We start from the raw sequence: 21013 nt of genomic DNA, 5'->3' as shown, positions 1-21013 counted from the left end.
GTAGACGATCAAGGTTAAGCAACTGGACAACATTACTCCTGCAACTATCAGATCAGAAGCAACTTAATAGTATGTCATTTTTTTATGTAAATCAATGTTGGCATGTAATAGAATGTTAAGTTGTGTATGCTCTGAGTATTTTGATAAACTTGTATTAACATATGTATATTATTGTATTTTAATAATATATGTTCAAATGTTTTATCGGTTTTTTTAAGAGTATTGTTTTGTTTAGTCAATGTGACATCCTGGACTCGTATCCGGGTCGGGTATGGGCTAAGGGTGTTACAGTATTTTTCGTTAAAAAATTATGTCTAAAGTTTTCTAACTTGAGGTGCTTAACATTTCTGATGTTATATTTTTAGATATCTAGACCATAACTGCCATTAAATGACACATGTCAGACATATAAAATTTTATTTAAAACATTACTTAAAATTATATTTTATTTTAAAAAACCCCAATATTTTCTAAAATTATAAAAAAATCTCAAAATCCCGAAAAACCCTAATTTCAATCCTTTAGCACCGTCGACTACCACCAACGCCTTCAATCGACCGAATACCTAACATTGTTAGATAGGCCAACCACCCAACCCCTTATTTTCATGATCGATCGAACACCCAATGGCCATGAAAAAAATAAGATTTCACAATCGACTAAAAGGGATTCTCTAAGTTGCAATTGTCGATTAGTCGCTCCAACTAAAGGTTGAAGCAAGGATTTCGACCATTCGACGTTCAGCCGGTCTCATACCGTTGGAATTTCGGGCGGTCAACGTTGACAAAGAGATTAAAATAAGGTTTTTAAAGAATTTTGGAGTGTTTTTATAATTTTAGGAAAAAATGTGTTTTTTTTAAAATAATTTATTAAAGTGCTTTTTAAAAAAAATTAATATTCTATAAAATTGTCACGTATCACCTAATAATCAAATTTAACTATCGTAATAATCTAGACACCTAAAAAAATAACGTCAGATAAAAGGTGATTTAGATTCTATTATTATTTTCACATTAGGATTTCTTAAATTTTAGTGTGGAACAAATTTTATGAAAGAAAACATGTCAACTCTCTTGTATATAGTCCTCACCACGGATGGATAAAAGGTGAAATGGCAGTGTGTATCTTTTAAAAAATTTAAAATTTTAATTTAAATATTTTTTAATTGATTTTTTATTTTTAAAATTTTATAAATTCATTTTCTTAACATAAAATCATATGTTCGTCATTAATTTAAACCATGAATCAGAACAATGCTAATTAGTGGCAAATGTATGCTCTACTTAGGGTGGGCACGTGTTACCTAATAGTCAAATTTAACTATTGTAATAATCCAGACACCTAAAAAATAATGTCAGATAAAAGGTGGCACGTAAAAATTTTATAGAATATTAATTTAAAAATTTTAGTGTGGAACAAATTTTATGAAAGAAAACATGTCAACTCTCTTGTATATAGTCCTCACCACATATGGATAAAAGGTGTAAGTGCAGTGTCTATCCTTTAAAAAATTTAAAAATTTAATTTAAATATTTTTATTGATAATTGATTTTTATCTTTTAAATTTTATAAATTCGTTTTCTTAACATAAAATCATATGTTCGTAATTAATTTAAACCATGCATCAGAACAATGCTAATTAGTGGCAAATGTATGCTCTACTTAGGGTGGGCACGTGTTACCTAATAGTCAAATTTAATTATTGTAATAATCTAGACACCTAAAAAATAATGTCAGATAAAAGGTGACACGTAAAAATTTTCTAGAATATTAATTTAAAATTTTTAGTGTGGAACAAATTTTATGAAAGAAAACATGTCGACTCTCTTGTATATAGTCCTCACCAAGGATGGATAAAAGGTGAAAGTGCAGTGTCTATCCTTTAAAAAATTTAAAATTTTAATTTAAATATTTTTTATTGATAATTGATTTTTATCTTTTAAATTTTATAAATTCGTTTTCTTAACATAAAATCATATGTTAGTCATTAATTTAAACCATGCATCACAACAATGCTAATTAGTGGCAAATGTATGCTCTACTTAGGGTGGCATGTGTCCATCCTAAAATCGAATTTTCTTTAATTAGTTATTTGTTTTATTGATTGTACCCATCCTAAAATATTATTTATGCCCACTTCATATATAAATTTTATGTTGTTAATATAACAAAACCTCTATAAATTAATAATGTTGGAACCACATAATTTTATTAATTTAAAGGTGTATTAATTAATTTATAAATTAATAATTTATTAATTTAAAGATATTTTTCCGATTCAACGAACCTACATTATTCTTCATAAATAAAACATATACATTGTATTGACTAATTGAATGATGTTCATGTACAATGTGGCTAATTAAATATAATACACATCCCTAAAAAAACAAAGCTCATTGTAGTACGTAGCAGTAGTTAAAACTTAATGCAAGATCATGTATAGTAAAGAAATCAACCACTATATAAACAATATCAAACATTCCTAATTAGTCAATCCAAATCAAAATCAACCAACCATGACTTCACATCTAAAAGGTGTCCAAAAATCAATCATGACAAATCAAATACATAAAACACTATGTGAGTATAAGATATATCACCCCACATGCTCTCAAAAATATTTGCATCAGTGAATTGCTAAAAAAATTCATTTGAAAGTTAGTCATGATACAATATCAAACACACTCAAGCGATCATCCGAGTACCTTTCAGTTAACTTTGAAAAAGGAGGGATACCAAGAGACAAACCTGTAAAATATCCAGAGATGGAGAAAAAAAAATTATGAGTGGTTTCTCCAATACCAAAAACGTGTAAACATGTCCGGAGAGCTAATTTTGAAGAAGGTAAAAAAGACGATGAAACTTCTATACCTTCAATAACCTCTTGAGTCGCACAATTTTTTTCAAGGTTGGCTTGAGAAGTTTAAGCTAAGACATGGTATCAAGTTATTTCGTTGCTTTGGAGAGAGTGGTTCTGTTGACATAGAGGACATAGAGAACAAATTAGTGGCTATAAGAGAAATAATAAACCAGTGTCCTATGAAGGATATTTTTAATATGGATGAAATTGGCTTGCTTTACATGTTATAAGCTAATCATTCTCTTGCAATTAAACAACTTGAAAGAAGAAAACAAAGCAAAGAGACAAGAGGGCTTTGAAACAACTACAGCAGAAGACTTTACCGTAGGGTATTATAGGGCTACAAGTTGGGAGAATCTGATCCAGAAAAGATTAATGTTTTAGATGTCATCAATCTTGCAGTCTCAGCTTGGATGATAAATGTTCAACCAGAGACAATAGCAATTTGTTTTCCTGTAAAATTTGTTTACAAGATGAAGTAGTCTCAAAGAATTTAAATGAATGAACTATTGAAAAAGTCATTCATGAACTTGATATGATGATGAATAGCCTTGGATAACACAATAAAATGGATGTCAACCACCTATTGAATTACTCGGGCGAAAATTATACATGTTCAGAGGTCCAAAGTTTAGAAGAAATTGTAACTAGTGTTATTGAAAATCCTATTGAGAATGAAACTGAAGATGATACAATGCCTTTGCAACCAATTATGCGGAATGAAACACTCATAGCTAGGGGTGTTCAAAAGTACTTGACCTGAACTACCCGACCCGTCGACCCATCAACCCGATATAAAATTACCGAGTATTTTGGAGGTAAATACCCAACTTTGAGGGTCGGCTACCCAACCTTTAATTTTTAGCGTTTCTTCCAGTCAGGCCCGGGTCACAAAATTGTCCTTAACTAAGTACCCGCCTACCCGGCAACTCGGTTCCTTTTTTATATTTTATTACTATTTTATTTTAAATTAAATTTTTCATTTTTAATTTCAAAATTATTTAACCATAATATTTTAAACCTCTATTTTTTAATTATTTCACCTTAATATTTACATTATTTCTTTTAACCTCAAATTATTTTAAATTTAGTTGTAATTTTATAATTTTATTTTTTGTATTGCTATGCTTATATTTTGTATTATAAACTTTTAAGTTTTAAATTTTATATTTTTTCTATGTGAATTTTAAAAAATATACATTAAAAATAAAATAAAATAAATATTACTCGGGTACTCGTGGTTCGAAAATGAAGGTATCTGAGTTTTACTAGTACCTGCCTCTTACGAGCCGGGGCACAGGCCAAGTTTTTATGACCCAAAAGTTTCGGTAACATGACATTTCGGGTACCCAAAAAGCGGACTTCGAAACTTTTTCATGTAATAAGGAAAGTTAAAGATTAAATACAACTATATTTAAATTTTAAGAAGAGGCAAACAACAATATAATTATATCTTACTAAGTTGTCTCGGTTATATATATAATTTTATAGAATTATTAATTTATAATATTGAATGACCATAAATTTATATAAGTATCTCCTGAAAAATTATTATCTTATTAATTTAATGAAATTATTAATTTAAACTTTGAGCTCAAATTCGGACCACAAAAAAATATTATTTTATAAAATTAATAATTTATCGAGTATTAATCTATAGATATTCTTCAAGAATATGTTTGCGTACATTCAAAAATAATTTTATATCCCTTACTGATACTAATCAATGATCAATACGTAACTCTATCAAGTCGTAGTCTATGCGGCAAGCTGTTAGCAACAAGGCATGTGATTGAACAGCAATACAAATCATTAAAGAGGTCTAAAACAACAATTTTGGGTAGTGGATTTCGGAACCCACATTGTCTTAATTAGACATGAGCAAGTCAATTTGGTAATTTTACTCGTTACTTTATTCTAGCATCGCATGAATTATACTGTTGAACAAAAATAAAAGCAAAAAAGACAAAAGAAAAAACATGTTCAATATTCCACTTTCATACTCATACAACCATATACTTGGGCAAAAACAAGCAACGACAAAAGTACAACATTTTACTTTTTATTTACCGATAACCCTAAACCTTTTGGAAACTATAATACACCAATTACAAAAAATGGTCACACTTCTAAATTTTCAATCCCCATTCTTTAAAAGATATAATATCAAAAAGTATCATAACATTTGATTAAATAGTTAATTTGATCTATATTATTTTTTTAGAATATTTTGACCGGCCAGCTCAGTTGGTAGAGCACAAGACTCTTAATCTTGTGGTCGTAGGATCGAGTCTCACGGAGGGCAATTCATAATTCGAAGGTCTCCCACGAAAGTTGCTCTCAACCTGGCGTTGGGGGCAGCCTACTATCCTACCTCTCCTTTATCCCATTACATATGTGAATAAGGGTCCGCTAATTTTTTTTGACCGGCCTGATATTTCATTTTTAGACAAAAAGATCCATCCGTAGATAGAAATCGTTAGTCAACAAATGGTGTCCAAAATAGGAGTCTTTTATCCTAAAATGAAATGTTAGAGCTAAAATTCTCCAAAAAAAAAATAGGGGTCTAAGTGACTATTTAGTTAAACATTATAGTTTTTTGTCCTAAAATAAAATGTTATGAGCCAAAATGCTAAAACAATAGAGGTCCAAATGATTATTTAATCAAATAATAAGGGTATTTGTTTTTGTTGGAAAAACAATTAATTAATTGAAAGATATTAATGTTAGTTATAACAAGACATGTCACTTGGTGATTACTTATTTTTGGTTTAAAGTATCCATTCCATCAAACCTATTAGCTTTTCAACAATTATCTTCATCAAATGATCTTAATCTTTTAATTCATTTTCTCTCCACTATAAAGGCTAGTTGAGACAATTTAAGAAAATAGGAACATTTTAAAAAATCATTCCAAAATCGTTCTCTCTACTATATAATGTCTCTTCATCAATGCGCTTACTACTTTGATCGTTTGTTATTGTATCCTTAGAGACCAACATCTAATATTATTCAAAAAATCAAGGAGATGACGAATATGTCTTAAGAAAATTATTCATATATGCCTCAACCAAAAAATACTCTTATGTTTATTTGACTATGCTCATCGGATTCTATATGAGTAAACAAATACGTTCCTCTATTTTAATTTTATATTTATTTTACTTCGTTCGATACAATAATCATATTTTTTTTTCGAATTAACTTTTTTTTAGTATTATACCTCTTTAAGATTACAGTAAAAATGATAATTTTAGAAGTTAGTTGACACGAAAGAAATATATGAAATAAATGAATGATTGAAGAAGTATTTTATTCTAATATAAAAAATGGTTGGTCAAAAGAGAGACGGTGGTCCAAATAGAGGGCAGCCATAGAATAGAAAATAAGAGAGGCAGTCAGTCTGCCGATCCGACACATTAAGTCCACGTCGACTTCAACTTCCACATATTTTATTACTTATTTTAAAGAAAAACCCCATGCGCCACGGCCAACAGATCGTGGCCATCTATTTGCGGGAGCACGAAGAGCCAAATCAAGGGGTTCCCTTACGACCAATAAATAATTAAGAAGAACGCAACTTTGTTGTTGAGGCTAAAGGAGGCGGCGGCTTTTCGCTGTTCGTTTTGCTTTCATTGTTGACCCATTCCCCTCTAAAAGGATCGACTTTTCAGTTTTCATTCAACTTTATAAATATTTTGATTTGATTCTTCATAACTGATTCCTATTTTGTAATCAGATCTTTGGGATTCCGTTTATTACCCGTCGAAACAACTATGATGGCCGCTTCTTCACATTTTTCCGGTGTAAAAGCCCCGCCGTCTCATTCATTTCCAAAGCTTACTTCTTTACACCTCCACGCAGCATTTTGGAACCAGCTTCATTTTGCGTCTCCAAATTATTCTAAATTAAGTTGGAGCCTATTCCAAAGACGTTGTTGTAAAAGTAGAGTCTTTAAGGTTAGTTGCGAAGAAGGAAATGTTGATGTGATTGAAAGGAATGAGATAGAGAAATTAACCTTGGGAGAAGCAAAGAATGAATTGACGTGTGTGATGAAGTTCGGTGGATCGTCTGTGGCTTCCGCTGGTCGAATGAGAGAGGTTGCCGACCTTATACTTAGTTTCACCGCTGAAAACCCAGTCATTGTTCTTTCTGCCATGGCAAATACAACCAATAAGCTTTTGCTGGTAACTATTACTATTATTTATCTATTCATTTAGTTTCTTTGACTCTAGAGTTACAAGGCTTTTGCTAAGAAGTCGGTTCTGATCTGATGATTAGGCTGGAGAAAAAGCTGTCAGCTGTGGTGTTAATAAGGTAGATACTATTGAAGAATTGCTCTTCATTAAAGATCTGCATCATAGGTCAGAACAAGAGCAAGCTTTTTGCTTTTTGGTAGTTGGAGTAAACATGTAGAGTTGTAATATTAATTTGTAATATCTTTTTAATTTTAATACACAGGACAGCTGATGAGCTAGGAGTGGATCGCTTGATTGTTGATGGTGTGTTAATTATCTGCTTCTTTCTCTCTAACCTCTTCATTAAGTTTTTCCTTGACGTCTCTTAGGTTTATTTTAGTTTAGGCTTGGAATTCTGGTTTCTATCTTACCTTCTTGCATGAAAAACCTTTTGTAGGGCACCTAGAAGAATTGCAGCAGCTCTTAAAAGGAATTGCTATGATGAAAGAGTTAACATTAAGGACAAGAGACTACTTGGTCTCATTTGGGGAGTGCATGTCTACTAGGATATTTGCTGCCTATTTGAATAAAATTGGTGTTAAGGCCCGTCAAGTATGTTTCACTTACTCTAAAACTTGACTTTCTTTGTTTTTGGTGGTTCAGAATTCAACTCTGCATTGATTAGGATACTTGCCATCTCCATCTATCAATAGTGTTTTATTCTCTACATTTCCTTGTCAAGGAGTGGAATTTTTTAAGCTAATGCCTTGCTTTGCAGTATGATGCCTTTGAAATTGGTTTCATTACCACTGATGACTTCACAAATGCTGATATTCTGGAAGCAACTTACGCAGCTGTTGCAAAAAGATTAAATAATGATTGGAATAGTGATCCTGCAATCCCAATCGTCACTGGCTTCCTTGGAAAGGTAGAACAGCAGCTGATATTTTTCTGAAACGATTTCATTTGATAATGCTTTTGTTTTCCATACTGTTAATGTTGTTGTAGGGCTGGAGATCTTGTGCAATTACTACTTTAGGTAGGGGTGGTAGTGATTTGACAGCCACGACCATCGGAAAAGCATTGGGGTTTCGGGAAATTCAGGTCAGTGCATCTGTTCAGGGTCTGAGCTTGTATAAATCATAAAGCTACTGATGCATAAAGATGATTCCATTTCTATTATCTTTTCTTGGAATGGATGCCATCTTTTTCATAATCAACAAACATCTAAATTCTAAATCTGCAAATCAACTATGCACCAAAAGGTGTAACAAAAACAATTATACTTGCACATTCAGGACCTGTTTCCTGCATAATGCAAACTTTTTTAAGGTACACCAGTATTTTTTGGTTCATTGCAGGTATGGAAAGACGTTGATGGTGTTTTGACATGTGATCCTAACATATATCCACGTGCTGAACCTGTACCATACCTAACATTTGAAGAAGCAGCCGAACTGGCTTACTGTGGTGCTCAGGCAATATTTTCGTCTCTTTTTTCTTTTCATTATTAAAATTTTGGGGAAGGGGATGGGGTTCAATCCTAACATATATTCTTGTAGGTTGTGTAATTATCATTTAATTGATGTAAGCATCACTAACTGAGTGAATTTGGATATTCATCAACTCCAGGTTCTGCATCCACAATCCATGAGACCAGCTAGAGAGGGTGATATTCCTGTCAGGGTTAAAAATTCTTACAATCCTAAAGCTCCAGGAACTCTCATCACAAGGAGTAGAGATATGAGTAAGGTTTGTAACAGCTAAAAGTTATTGTAGCTTTCTTTAATGAAATCTGAATTGGTCTAATCATTCTTTTCCTAATTGCAGGCAGGACTCATCAGCATTGTTTTGAAACAGAATGTTACCATGTTGGATGTTGTCAGCACACGAATGCTTGGTCAATTTGGCTTTCTTGCCAAGGTTTGAAGGCCTTTTATTTATTTTAATGCTTCTGGATCTCTATGTTGTGCAATTGACCCATATCTTTTTTTCTTTCATCTGTGCAGGTATTTTCTATCTTTGAAGATTTAGGCATCTCTGTGGATGTTGTAGCTACTAGTGAAGTCAGTATTTCCCTGACTTTGGATCCGTCAAAACTTTGGAGCAGAGAGTTAATTCAGCAGGCAAGCAATATTCTTCATACTTTAATTAATCACAAATTTTATGCTTGATCTGAAGAATTCTGAATCATCCACTCTATTTTCTCTTGACAGGAACTTGACCATGTTGTAGAAGAACTTGAGAAAATTGCTGTTGTCAATCTGCTTCAACACAGGTCTATCATTTCTCTCATTGGAAATGTCAAGAGATCCTCACTTATACTGGAGAAGGTACTGCACCATCTACAAGATGAGAACTTTTAAATCATCTTTGAATTTGATTTTATTAGATTCAGAGTAAGCAAGCATGGGATTTGTCTTTACTGCAAATTCAATTGATGGTTGAATATTGCGACAGGCATTTCACGTTCTTAGGATCAATGGAGTCAATGTCCAAATGATCTCTCAGGGTGCATCCAAGGTCTCTTCTACACAATCCTTTTTCGTTTTTAGTTTCTCTTCTCTCCAAATTGCCAACTACTAAATTTGACACTTGCCATATTTAGTGCCAGATAAAAAAGGAAAGAATTGTCGGTGACCGTCACTTGTAGTCCATATTTATGTTAAACTAGATGTTTGGTCTCATCGAGGTGTCTGTGTCCTGTTTGACTTTTTCAGGTTAATATATCATTGGTTGTAAATGACAACGAAGCGGAGCAGTCTGTGAGGTCACTTCATTCAGCATTCTTTGAAAGTGAGCTTCCCTGTGGTTCTGCCAATTGATGAGATGAAAAATTCATGGATTCATTTGATTTAAGAGCTTTGGAGTTACAATTTGGAAAAGATAATAACAATTTTGGTTTAATAATGTAACACTATATATGTAAAATGTAAGGGATACCTCTATATGTAGCACTCTTCATCCAGCTGAAGAGCTTACTCGAGTAATTGATGCTGTATTATGAAACAAAGCCAGGGCAGCCGACTCATTTGGTTTCCAGAAGCTATTTATTGTTTTTGTACTCCAAAACACAGCTCCTTTTATGCCTTGAAACTAGACAGAACAGTCCCTAACAGAGCAGCCTATTATACTACCGTTTTGCTGCAAATTTGGCTAATTACAGGTGTACTTTACTCAACATTAGCAAGGCAAAACAGGGCAGGTTTGTTACAGCGAGTTAGTGCACTCAATCTATTGTTTTTCCTGACCATTTTGTTATGCACAAGATTATCGAAACAGTGTATGTTTTCTGCTGCTGTTCGGACAATGAACAGTTTCTGTCTACCTACTGTTTTGCCACAGTTTTTGGGTGATAACCGATAGTAACAAAGTGGAACGGATCATCACACCTAGCTGCTGTTTTTGGTACATAAAACATTGTTTTAGTGTAGTAACCGACTTAAGTAAATGTGGTATAAATCAACTTAGCTGCTGTTTTTATGACATCTTAAATTAATAATTTTGTTGATGGAACAATCGAGATTTTTGGTGATTCACCCCTTCTGGTTTAAGTAGATAGCCGTAGTTGACGACGAAAAGTTGTTGATCAATTTTTTTTCTATGAGGGTTGAACTCTTGTTCAGTCATGGTTGAGAGGTATTTATAGTGATTTTAGCTCACAACACCATATATAGGACTATTATAACTATTCATAGGTCAACAGGCTAGATAAATATAGTAATAAAATCTTAAATTTTGTTCTAATAGATTAAGTGTGTCTATCAGAGATTTTGTCTATATACACTATAATTGACTCGAAAGCTTTTGTCCAGAGAATACAAATTCCTCGAGAACTCCGAGGTTAGTCTAAGGGTCTCAGAGGGTGGAGAGTTAATTATTTTCAGAATTCATCTCGGGAGAACAAATTTGAATAATATAAGGTACACGCTCAAGACAGCTTGTATTACCAACAACTAACCTCAACAATATCAAACACCTTTGCAAGGCTAAAATTCATTTCCTATTTAGTGCTAATAATGAATTCTCCATGAATTACTATAATATACCAAATTGGTGAAAATGCAACAAATAATTCATAGCAAATTTATCATAGTTACCATTATCAACTAGCTAGTGATTAGAAGTTGCATCGAACATTAGGAAAATTATCATACAAGGATATTATACCTTATCTAATAGCTAAAATGAACATGTCACATATACATGCATTACGTTAAAATTTATGACTCTCTTGATACTCTCTCTCGACTAAGTACACTTATTCATCTGGTGCTTAAAAGGTTAAATAATCAAACAAAATGAATTTTAAAAAGTTCAATGATTAAGCAATATAGAGAACATATTAGACAATGTAAATATATCAATATTTTATTCAATAAGCATTAGAATTTGTGTTTATTCATTACAAACCAGAATTCATTTTCAATCACATTATTAAACAATTTTAGTCCAAAACTATCTTCTAATTGGACAGAACAATCAACGAATCATAAACCACGACGCATGATGTAACCCCTAAACCCAACATAAATATTACAATCGAATCCCAAAAGTTACATTGATCACCAAAGTAATCCAAAAATCAGTTCAGAATGTTTAACAGATATTTAATCAGATTTACAAATAATTTATTCATTTATTATCCTTTTTAGTGCATAGTAGCATTACACGTTATGTGAATACAATAACATTACACGTTCAGTACTTCTAGACTTCTAGTACATACTACATACAAAAGCAGTGTTTTAGTATCTCTTTCAAGCCTCAACCACCCAACATTTGGATGTAATCTACATCAATAAGGAAAGTTCGGATCTCCATTGGAGCAAGCTCAACCAGCAGCTTAGCAGGATCAACAGCTCCTCCCCTTACCACCTTTGATTCCTCTCCACCAGACCTGCCTTCAACATTCCAAACTAGCCTTCGCTTCTCCATTTCACCTCTTTCTTGATTCGCAGACAAACTCATCTCCGTCACTTTCTTTATCTGAAGTGAAGAAACGCCACAGTAAGATCAAATTTATGGCACATAAATGTCATCAACCATATCTTTTGCTCTTACCTTCTTGTTTGGGAACAGCTTCTTCAGTTCAACACTTGCCATCACCGAATAGTCCTTGTCCTCCCCAGTCTTTGATCAAATCAACAAATATGATATTCTATCATGTTGAGTATATGAAACCATATAATAATAAAGCTTCAATTAACAACATATACAAGGAGTACCTCGTATAAGTGAGCCAGTCGCAAGAGAACTTTTCCATTTTCCATCTCCTACAATTTTAAAAACAGGGGGAAAAACTTTACCATCCCAAGTTGAAACAATTTCCAGCACAAGGCAATCTCGAAAAATTAAAAATCCCATTTCTAGGTCCTGGAATATTGACTTGTTCTTTACCTGGAGAGTTATTATGGCAACGTTATCTGGTAATGAGTAGGAGGGATCGATGCCTGAAAATGTTGGAATATGAGAGCTCGTCCAATCATTGCCATCCTATAGGAAAGGAACATCAATAACATAAGCATGGAGGGCCAACACCACAGAAAATCAAGTTTGTACTTCACCTGTTCAGAGAAAGCTAAAAGAAGTGGAGAAAATATCTCTTGGCCAACCGTGCGACGCCACTTTGCCCCTTCTCCTATGTGATCAATTCGGAGGTAAAATTTCCCTACAATCTGCAAAATCCAGAATTCGGTTACACTTGGCACTTTCAGAGTCCTGGACAAAGAACATAATGACAAGCTATGCTTACAGTTAAACCATCACATCCTTCTGGGACACAAACTGTTTCATTTAATACTTCACCAACACCTCTGATATCATCGTGAATCAACCTCCTACAAATTATTATACGTTATAGGTCATGAATAAATAAGTACGCGTAAAAATGAAAAAAGGAACGGAAAGGACCTGTGAAGCATAAGCTCAATTTGGCCATCAGCTAAGCTGGACCCCCCTACTGAACGATCCACCAACACTGAGAGCTCTGTGCTATTGTCTTGAACGTAGATTCCAAGATTAATCTGAAAGAAAGCAGTTTGAAAGGGTAAATAAATTAAATTTCAGTTTAACACAAAAACCTTATGCATTTACCAGCCTTTAGCAAGCAGAGCAGATATCCATCATTAATTATATACTATCGAATGGCTGAAATACAGCTGCAATTTATGAGAAAGAAATATTTGCAATTCTCACAGGAACATACTGGGTAGTAATTTCCAGCAATTGGTTGGTTCACTTGAAGTTCCCAGTCTTTCCTAAAATCTCGAACCTGGAAATATTAAATTTAAATACCATGGAGCATAAGTAAACATTATTATCAACAGTATAGAACTAGAATTTCATTTGGTGAATGAAACAGTAAATTAATAGAACAAAAGAATACAAGTCTTCACCAAGTAGAAAAAAGAAACTAACAGATTACCATTCAGCAAACTTTGAAAGGTGAATTTAAATATCTAAAAAGAATTTACGCTAAAAGTTGAAGAATTCTGCATAGCTTTGGAATTTAAAAAGAAAAAATAAAAGTTGCATGACAAGAATTTGCTATAATGGCCAGCAGTAAGAATCAACATACCCGTTTAATGAAGTCACGCCCATTAGAATCAGTATAGAAAGTTTTGTTGGTATTCATTGTTGTTGTAATTTGAGTAATGATTTCTTTACCTATCCCATCGTTCACAGGAATAGGTCCAATCTAAGATCATCCACATTAAGTCAGAAAATCCAAGCAATTGACTTGTCAACCTTATATAAACACAAACAAAAACTCTGTTCGGTCCTGCAAGCAATTTATAAATAACAAGAGAAATAACTCACACTGAACTCAACTTCAGCATGCTCTTTTTCTTTGTACACCCTGGTAACCTGTTCATAGGTGCGGCATTCTATTACTATAAGTTGAAGACGTGATACATTCAAACAAAAACCATAAACTTTTTGTTCTGCACATAGAAACTGCATTACATAACTCCAAAATTGAATATAAAAATGATAGCAGGGACTCTACCAAGTTTGGAGGTGGGTGTTTTTAGTACAACTTGGAGTATAAAAGGAAAAACAGAGACCAAACTGTCAGGCTTTTAAATTTAACCAACACTTCTTCCACAGAAACATAAATTAGACAAAACATGAACTGGATACACAATCCCCTCTCCTCAAGTCCAATAATTGAAGATAAACTATAAGCAATTGCTTCTTTATGAAATCTACAACCCGAAGCTTTAGAAACTTATGAACTAACTTTCAGATGCAAGAATCAGAAATAGGTGAATCACCTGAGATATCCATGAATTCAGCTGTTGATGTACTTCATCCAACAAGGGACCCCGCACAACAGTTAATCGAGTCTTCAACAAACAAATCCATTTTTCTTCAGATCCTCTTTTTGGATAAGTATAATAAATCAATTGTAAAGGTTACTGATAGACATCAAATTTGTTCAAATAAAAACAGCTACCTGGTTTTCAGATTTTATGGAGAATGTACCATTTGGACGAAAAACATATGCCCCAGAAGCCTTTAACAAATATCAAGTATTTTGCAATTAGTAAATCATACGGTAACTCTTTTAATTCTACTACAAACTTAATGAAAGAACGAAAATAAAATAGAAATGCGAAGTCAAAACATTAAGCAGCATTATCAAGAAATTAAATTACCTGAGGATCTTTATCAGTTCCATCATTTCCAGAGTAATAACCATAGGATTGTTCAGCAAAGGCTGTAACCTTCAGTAATGATGAAATTAGATTACAAACTGTTTTTAAATAACATTATTTTTATAACACAAGAAAAAAAATTACAAAGAATAAAGAGAATCCAAATAAAATATGAAGCACAATGTACTGAAAGAAATTTGAAGGATAATAAATGAAAAAAATCCAATAATAATAATCAAAGAGGAACAACCAAACTCAAATTAGATAGCATAGCTTACCAAATTTTTGGCATTAACATAACGCATAAGTTTTCCTTCATCTGCTGAGTAAAGAAGCTTTAAACTTCCTTGGCCAACTTCAATGGTATTGTTATCACTTGCTTCATAAGTATGCACAGTTGAGATTGTAGAGCTAGGGCCTTCTGAAATTTTAAACTTATGTCAAAATCTTCCACTTTATTGACACATTGTAAAAAATTGAAGCAAAAATGTCAACCTGTCTCTTTAGTAGGTGCTATAATATAAGTGCTGAAACCAAGAGGAGGCACTGAAACTGAAAAAGAAACCCAATATTTAACTGTTTCACTTGGGTTTCTTCCCAAATATGCTTTGACATAATGACTTGTTATGCGTGAAATGGAATTTGAAATAGGGAGAAGTTGTGATTCAATTTCTCTCCCTGCAGAATCCCTGACAATAACCCTTTCACTGGAGACCTGTCACAGATGTAATCTCGCTGAAAATCAAGTAAAATTTCCATGTTCTAAACTATTACAGTTAGATTCTATATAATATTATTAATATTAGGAATATGCGAAATTGCAATTCCTCGTTGTGTCCTCGTCTCAGATTGGATATGGATTTTGAGAATGCAGCTTGTATCATTTGTTCACTCTATTGTTGTTGAAGTACCACAATATGAAAATTTAGAGAGGTCAAACTGTTTCATCACATGATAAAAAGGCCAAGAAGGGAGTACTCACGGGAATTCTTACAGTTTCCTCTCTCTTCCATCCTAGAGAATTGTAGATAATGACAACCTACATTGGAGACAAAATATTAGTTGATTTTTTTTTTGACGAGAAAAAATATTAGTTGATCAATTGCCATGAAAGAAAAGGATCCAACTCAGAAACAGTAAATCATTACCAAGTTTTTCCCATTGGACAAGGCAGCTTCTGATGGAGGACAAAAACTTATATTAAGTAAAGGACACTAGCAAAAAAATTGTCAAAAAAAAAGATTAATCAAAAAAGTCTTCAAACTCAATAATAGAAAAAAAAATGCAAACTCGCTCGAGAAGAAAGGGAATAAGAAATAAGTATGTGCATTCTATATTTCAATTTTAGTTTCAACATGCTACTCAAACTTCGAAAATAGCATATGACTAATACAAATGATATTGCATACCTGCTGCAAACTTGTAACACTGTTCCCTGGGCCAATACTTGACCTCGACTCTGCCAAGAAGGCAAGTGAAGAGGCAACCAGATTCTCAGCCTAAAAATAAAGTGAAAAATATTAGATTTCCATAAAGCTGTGTGATGGCATAGTTACTAAAACATTGTTGGACATTAAGCCATATAAACCTCATTGTATCCCATTGACAATCGTAATGCATAGTCAGCAGCTACATGCTGTCTTTGAGTGCCACTAACTGCATCATGATGTTGAGCAATTGCCAAAGCATCAGCTAATGCATCTATGGTTGGTCCTGAAGCACTCCTACCTTTAAAGAATTCCAACTGCCTAGCAGCCTGTTAATAATAGAAAGAAAGCAAAAACTCTTCCTTAAACAGGCAGCGAGAATCTACCTATAAAGTCCAAAGCTACATTTCTAGAAAGTGACTTACCAGATAGTAAGCACTCAGCATTCTGACATAACCTTTAAAGGCTGGCCGGCTTGTAAAGTAACCCGTCCAATATGCGTTTGGTTTATCTGCATACCTAAAAGTGATGATATGCTTTAGCAGCATCACAGACTTATATAAAAGAACCAGGGTTTTAAATAACGTTCGCGGTCACGTTTTCGGTCGTATCGCGTTTATCGCGGTTGCGGACATAACGGATGCCATCGTGTTCACTGAGGGTGTCGTGGTCGTGAATTTTTTTAAATTTTGCACAACTTAATATATACGTAAAGTTAAACAAAAATATAATTTAATTTTAAACTTCAATTATTATTTAATTATAATAATTTAACATGTTAATAAAAATGTAATGAAATACAAAAAATGAAGTTGAATGGAATCTAAATAAATTAAAGAACATAAAATGATTAAATCAAATAGAATTAAAATAAAAGTTTAAAATTTAAATATTTGAAATTTTGATTACTAAAATTAGGACTAAATTAAATGAAAATTAAACTTTACTATCTAAATTAAGAATTAAATTAAAGAATTAAAAAGGATTAAAAAGAATTAAGAATTAAATTCTAAAATGCTAACTCATAAATCTTAAATAAAATATATGATAATATTAAAAGTTTAGATTCTTTAGAACCTAGCTTGTAAAACAAATTTTCATCACTAGTGCATGAAATAATTTTTCCTATTTTCCTTTTTTTTAATATAAGTAATTCGGCCGGTTCTTCCCATTTCTCTCAAACTATCTTCTTCAGTTCTTCGTTTCTTTCTTCCCATCCATTCCCCAGTTCAATCTTCGTTTCACCCTCATCCATTTCACTCTTCTTCATTCTTCACTTAATGGAAGATTGTATATTCGAAACCCAAAATCCCCGAGTGAAGATTGCATCTTCAATCTTCCTAAGCTAAGCAGCAAAAAAAAAAGATTTTACCTTCTTAAATGTAAGCGGGAAGCTTGATCTACTCCTTCACCGGCGGCGAAGCTCGACGGACAAAGACTTCCTACTGACTGGGCTTTGTTTTTCCGACTCTTCCCCTTTCCGGTTGGTTTTTGGTAAGATGTGTGGGTAATGGGTATTTGATTCTACCGTTCACTAAATACTAATAGCCTCTGTTAATCTGTTTTGTCCCTGCCCTTAAGCTCCAATTTTGTTTTTGTATACGGTTGAATGGTTGATTGCAGAGGGAATGTTGATTTTTGTTTTTGTCTTGGAATCACGGGTGAATAACGGTTGTTGCGTCCCGTTATCGGCGCAATCGTCCGTTTCCCGTTAAATTGCGGGCACAATCAACCGAGATTGGTGTGAATCCGTGACCCACCGCAAAAACCATGAAAAGCGGTTTCGGACGGTGGCGCGACCACAATATCACGGCCGCTATCACGTTTTCGGAACGCTATTTGATACCCTGATAAGAACAATACCAGAATTTTGAAATCAAACTCACGGAAAGAAATCATCAGTCTTGAGCGGCCACTGCTCATTTGCTGCATATTTTGCATCAGTATAGATGGAAGGAGTGGAGTATAAGGCATTGACCCGCCCATCCTATAAATTATCCAAACAAGAAAGAAGGTTTCATAACATATGAATTCAACCAGAATTCTATAGCGGTTAAAGACAGAATCAGATGTCAAATCTCATGAAAAAAGACATTAACACATGACTAAATGATTAAAAAGACAAGTCAAAATGAAAGAAAGATTGTCACTTAATTCATTCATATTTCTTCCTCTTTAGGAAGATTCATTAAAATTAATACCTGATTGACATAATGAATGAACTTGTCCATCTGTCTGAACCATGAATTTGCATATTGATAACGGAAATCTGTCCCCATACACCACATAATATGATTTGTCCTCGTTACATTTGCCTAAAACATAGATAACTGTTAACTAAGAAACTGCACGTATGGAAATCACAGAGAGAAGCAGAGTTCGCTTTGCTCTTACGGAAATCAGTAAATAGCATCTGCAATATCCTACCTGTGCCAGTGCAGCAGCTACGAAGTCATTGACCCGCTCTTGAACATTATAGTCAAACAGGAGTACATCATCCTTCAGTCAAAAAAATCACATTAATAAATTCATGATAAAAAAAAAAGCAAAGAGCAAAGCGATAATTGAACCTTTTAAAAGGTTACCTGAATGGGAGGAGACACATCATTTATCTCAAATGTGAAACCATCTGGAGGATCATAATGCCGGGGGAATATGCCAGTAAATATCTGAAAGTGAAATCAAAATATGAGGTCAAGAGAAAAATTAAACTATTAACAAAATATATCAATAAAAGGAGTAAATGGACACTCTATGTCTATAACAAACTTCAGTCAAGAAGTAAATAGAATCCAGTTTTATAATCAGAAAATGAGGAAGGAATGAGAGCTATAGATTTTAAGGCCCAAACCTGTGAGGAAGAACCAAGGGACTTAGAACCCTGCCATACTACCTCAAGAGTCCTTTCCTTTAGGCGCTTAGCTCTATCTTGATAATCAATTCGGGCAAAAAATAGAGAGTCAAACCCTAACTGCAATTAAGATTGAAGCACTCTTACAACTTGAAAATTAGAAAGAAATTTGTTATATCATGAGTAACATTACAAATATGATATCTAGCCATGAAAGCATATTCCATAAGCCAAATATAAAGAAATAATCCCATTGAAGACGCACACAAATATTTACCTCTGCACCAAGCAAATAAGCTTGCACAGCAGAATGCCCGAAAGGATCGATCTGCCACCCAACTCTAGGAATCTGATCAAACTCATCCTTGATGTACTTGTGTCCTAAGGTTGTCTGATCAATCAAGTCAATGTAATGAGGGGTTGCCTCATCATGCATACACATACCGCCATTTCTAAAAGAAAAAATCCAGAAAATTAGCAATTAAGCACTGATAAACAAAAAAAGTGGGGTTGCCTCATAATGCATATGCAGAAAATTAGCAATTAAGCACAGTCAAACAAATAGTAGATGCTATCAAGATAATAAATCAATCATAGTTTTCTAATATTAGTTCTTTTCAGTTTACCAAAATGCAATTAAAGGAAAATAGAATGGGAGCAAAAACTGAAAACATATTACATGAACTCTAGTTGACCGGAGTTGACTAGCTCCTTAACTTTAATCTTCTTAGCATTACTCTGCTGTCTCCACCACCTTTGAAAGAAAGCCTGAATTGAAAAATCGAACCGTATGACCGAAATCCTAAAACAATCACATTTACATGGGCAAAGGAAGTGGAAACCCAGAACAGAAAGGCTTCAAATATGGAAAAACAAATTACCATCTCAACATAGATGAATTTTCTATTTTTATCCTCTAATAAAGCTGAAATGACAGAATCCAAGACGTTCTGAACACAAGCTCCCTGTTGAAAGTTGAAAGAACCATGAAATCAAGTTCCGGTTCTCAATTGAGCAAGAACCAAGTGTTAAAAAAAGCATGCAAGTAAGTGTACCCGAATAGAGTTGTTGCCCCCAAAGTAATACTGATCAACAGTCTTGAGCCAACCAACATCATCATGTGAATGTGGAACCAAATGGACATTGATTTTACCAAGAATAATTCTCTGGCTAGTGTTGTATTCAATGTAACTGGATTCTGCACTGCTAAAACCTCCAGCCAAAACAAAGGCAAACCATAAGGTGATTGGCATCGGCATCGGGCATCGCCATAGTCACGGAGTTGCAAAGGGTAAAGACCCAAACCACTGGGCTTTCCACTCCTTTCAATTGTAAGCTTAAGTTTCGCACTGCAAGTTGAAATTTCTATCTCTTCTGATCAAAGCGAAGAGTTTGCTTGTAAGGGAAGAGGCGTGTACTCAAATTTGTCTCTGATTATAACCTTGTCCTTTCCTCTCTTTTTTTCAACTTATTATCTTTTTTTTAAAAAAAATTTTTAGCCTAATCCAAAGTTGCAGGTGACATAGACATTTTTAATTTTTAATTAATTTTAATATAAAAGTAAATATCTAAATTATATCAAAATTAATTTTTAGTGTTAAATAATTTTTCGTTAAAAATAAAAGTCTAACATCTTCAATGTTATAGTTTTAAGTATCTGAATTATAACTATCATTAAAAAAAAAATTATTATCTGACATGTGTCATTATTAATTTATCCACTTATGAATCACATTATTTCTATATATTTTGATTCATGTGATGTTTTATTTGATTTTGCAGATTAACCATAGCTTCGATTTGCATCTTTTATTTATTTAGGGGTTATTTGTTTACTTCAGAATAATTAAGCGATAAATGATTCAAATATTGAATGATTCAAATGCTGAATGATTCAGAAGCTCTGAATGGTTTGGCTCTGAATGTGACATGTTGTTTGATAACTGGCTCTGAATGATTCAGAATGTATTTCTGTACTGAATTATTCAGCATTGTTTTGTAGAATTCGTCAGCACTGAATCATTCAGAGG

General features: G+C 33.3%; 2 protein-coding genes across 4 annotated transcripts; one reads left to right on the top strand and one right to left on the bottom strand.

Moving 5' to 3' along the window:
* Window positions 1-6627: 6627 nt before the first annotated feature.
* LOC120140312 (aspartokinase 2, chloroplastic-like) lies at window positions 6628-9866 on the top strand. Its single transcript, XM_039155303.1, has 13 exons — window positions 6628-7050; window positions 7145-7227; window positions 7325-7365; window positions 7499-7653; window positions 7820-7969; window positions 8050-8145; window positions 8403-8519; window positions 8674-8793; window positions 8872-8964; window positions 9051-9167; window positions 9258-9374; window positions 9502-9564; window positions 9762-9866. Exons 1-13 carry the CDS (start codon window positions 6640-6642, stop codon window positions 9864-9866), a joined length of 1668 nt encoding a protein of 555 aa, XP_039011234.1. The 5' UTR covers window positions 6628-6639.
* Window positions 9867-11648: 1782 nt separating this feature from the next.
* Window positions 11649-20421, bottom strand: LOC120140358 (alpha-mannosidase At3g26720-like). 3 transcript variants are annotated; one of them, XM_039155345.1, is made up of 29 exons: window positions 20039-20419; window positions 19865-19948; window positions 19663-19751; window positions 19261-19435; window positions 18984-19103; window positions 18718-18801; window positions 18560-18631; window positions 18334-18447; window positions 18019-18119; window positions 16558-16651; window positions 16294-16461; window positions 16115-16204; window positions 15854-15919; window positions 15688-15744; window positions 15201-15420; window positions 14984-15126; window positions 14706-14774; window positions 14504-14563; window positions 14322-14393; window positions 13864-13911; window positions 13622-13741; window positions 13250-13315; window positions 12955-13067; window positions 12797-12881; window positions 12609-12719; window positions 12442-12537; window positions 12270-12317; window positions 12106-12174; window positions 11649-12030 (listed from the first exon to the last, which is right to left on the bottom strand). In XM_039155345.1, the coding sequence occupies exons 1-29, from the start codon at window positions 20240-20242 to the stop codon at window positions 11809-11811; spliced, it is 3060 nt and encodes a 1019-aa protein (XP_039011276.1). In that variant the 5' UTR covers window positions 20243-20419; the 3' UTR covers window positions 11649-11808. The 3 variants fall into 3 exon arrangements, with proteins under 3 accessions (XP_039011276.1, XP_039011278.1, XP_039011277.1); XM_039155347.1 differs by lacking the exons at window positions 11649-12030; window positions 12106-12174 and having other exon boundaries at window positions 12288-12344; window positions 20039-20420; XM_039155346.1 differs by lacking the exons at window positions 11649-12030; window positions 12106-12174 and having other exon boundaries at window positions 12311-12336; window positions 12393-12537; window positions 20039-20421.
* Between the last annotated feature and the right edge of the window lie 592 nt (window positions 20422-21013).

The sequence above is a fragment of the Hibiscus syriacus genome, unplaced genomic scaffold, assembly GCF_006381635.1.
Source record: "Hibiscus syriacus cultivar Baekdansim isolate YM2019G1 unplaced genomic scaffold, ASM638163v2 tig00110783_pilon, whole genome shotgun sequence".
Lineage (NCBI taxonomy): Eukaryota > Viridiplantae > Streptophyta > Magnoliopsida > Malvales > Malvaceae > Hibiscus > Hibiscus syriacus.
Note: the sequence above shows the minus strand (reverse complement) of the source record. Positions and strands in the feature narration are given on the sequence as shown.

What these genes read in the sequence shown, in the direction of transcription:
- LOC120140312 (XM_039155303.1), top strand. Translation starts at nt 6,640, where the DNA reads ATGATGGCCGCTTCTTCACATTTTTCCGGTGTAAAAGCCCCGCCGTCT. An exon ending in TGGCTTACTGTGGTGCTCAG is followed by an intron (nt 8,520 to 8,673) that starts GCAATATTTTCG and finishes CATCAACTCCAG; the next exon opens with GTTCTGCATCCACAATCCAT. An exon ending in AATTTGGCTTTCTTGCCAAG is followed by an intron (nt 8,965 to 9,050) that starts GTTTGAAGGCCT and finishes TCATCTGTGCAG; the next exon opens with GTATTTTCTATCTTTGAAGA.
- LOC120140358 (XM_039155345.1), bottom strand. Translation starts at nt 20,242, where the DNA reads ATGCCGATGCCAATCACCTTATGGTTTGCCTTTGTTTTGGCTGGAGGT. An exon ending in TGCTGAGTGCTTACTATCTG is followed by an intron (nt 16,462 to 16,557) that starts GTAAGTCACTTT and finishes TATTATTAACAG; the next exon opens with GCTGCTAGGCAGTTGGAATT. An exon ending in GTGTTACAAGTTTGCAGCAG is followed by an intron (nt 15,920 to 16,114) that starts GTATGCAATATC and finishes TTTTTTTGCTAG; the next exon opens with TGTCCTTTACTTAATATAAG.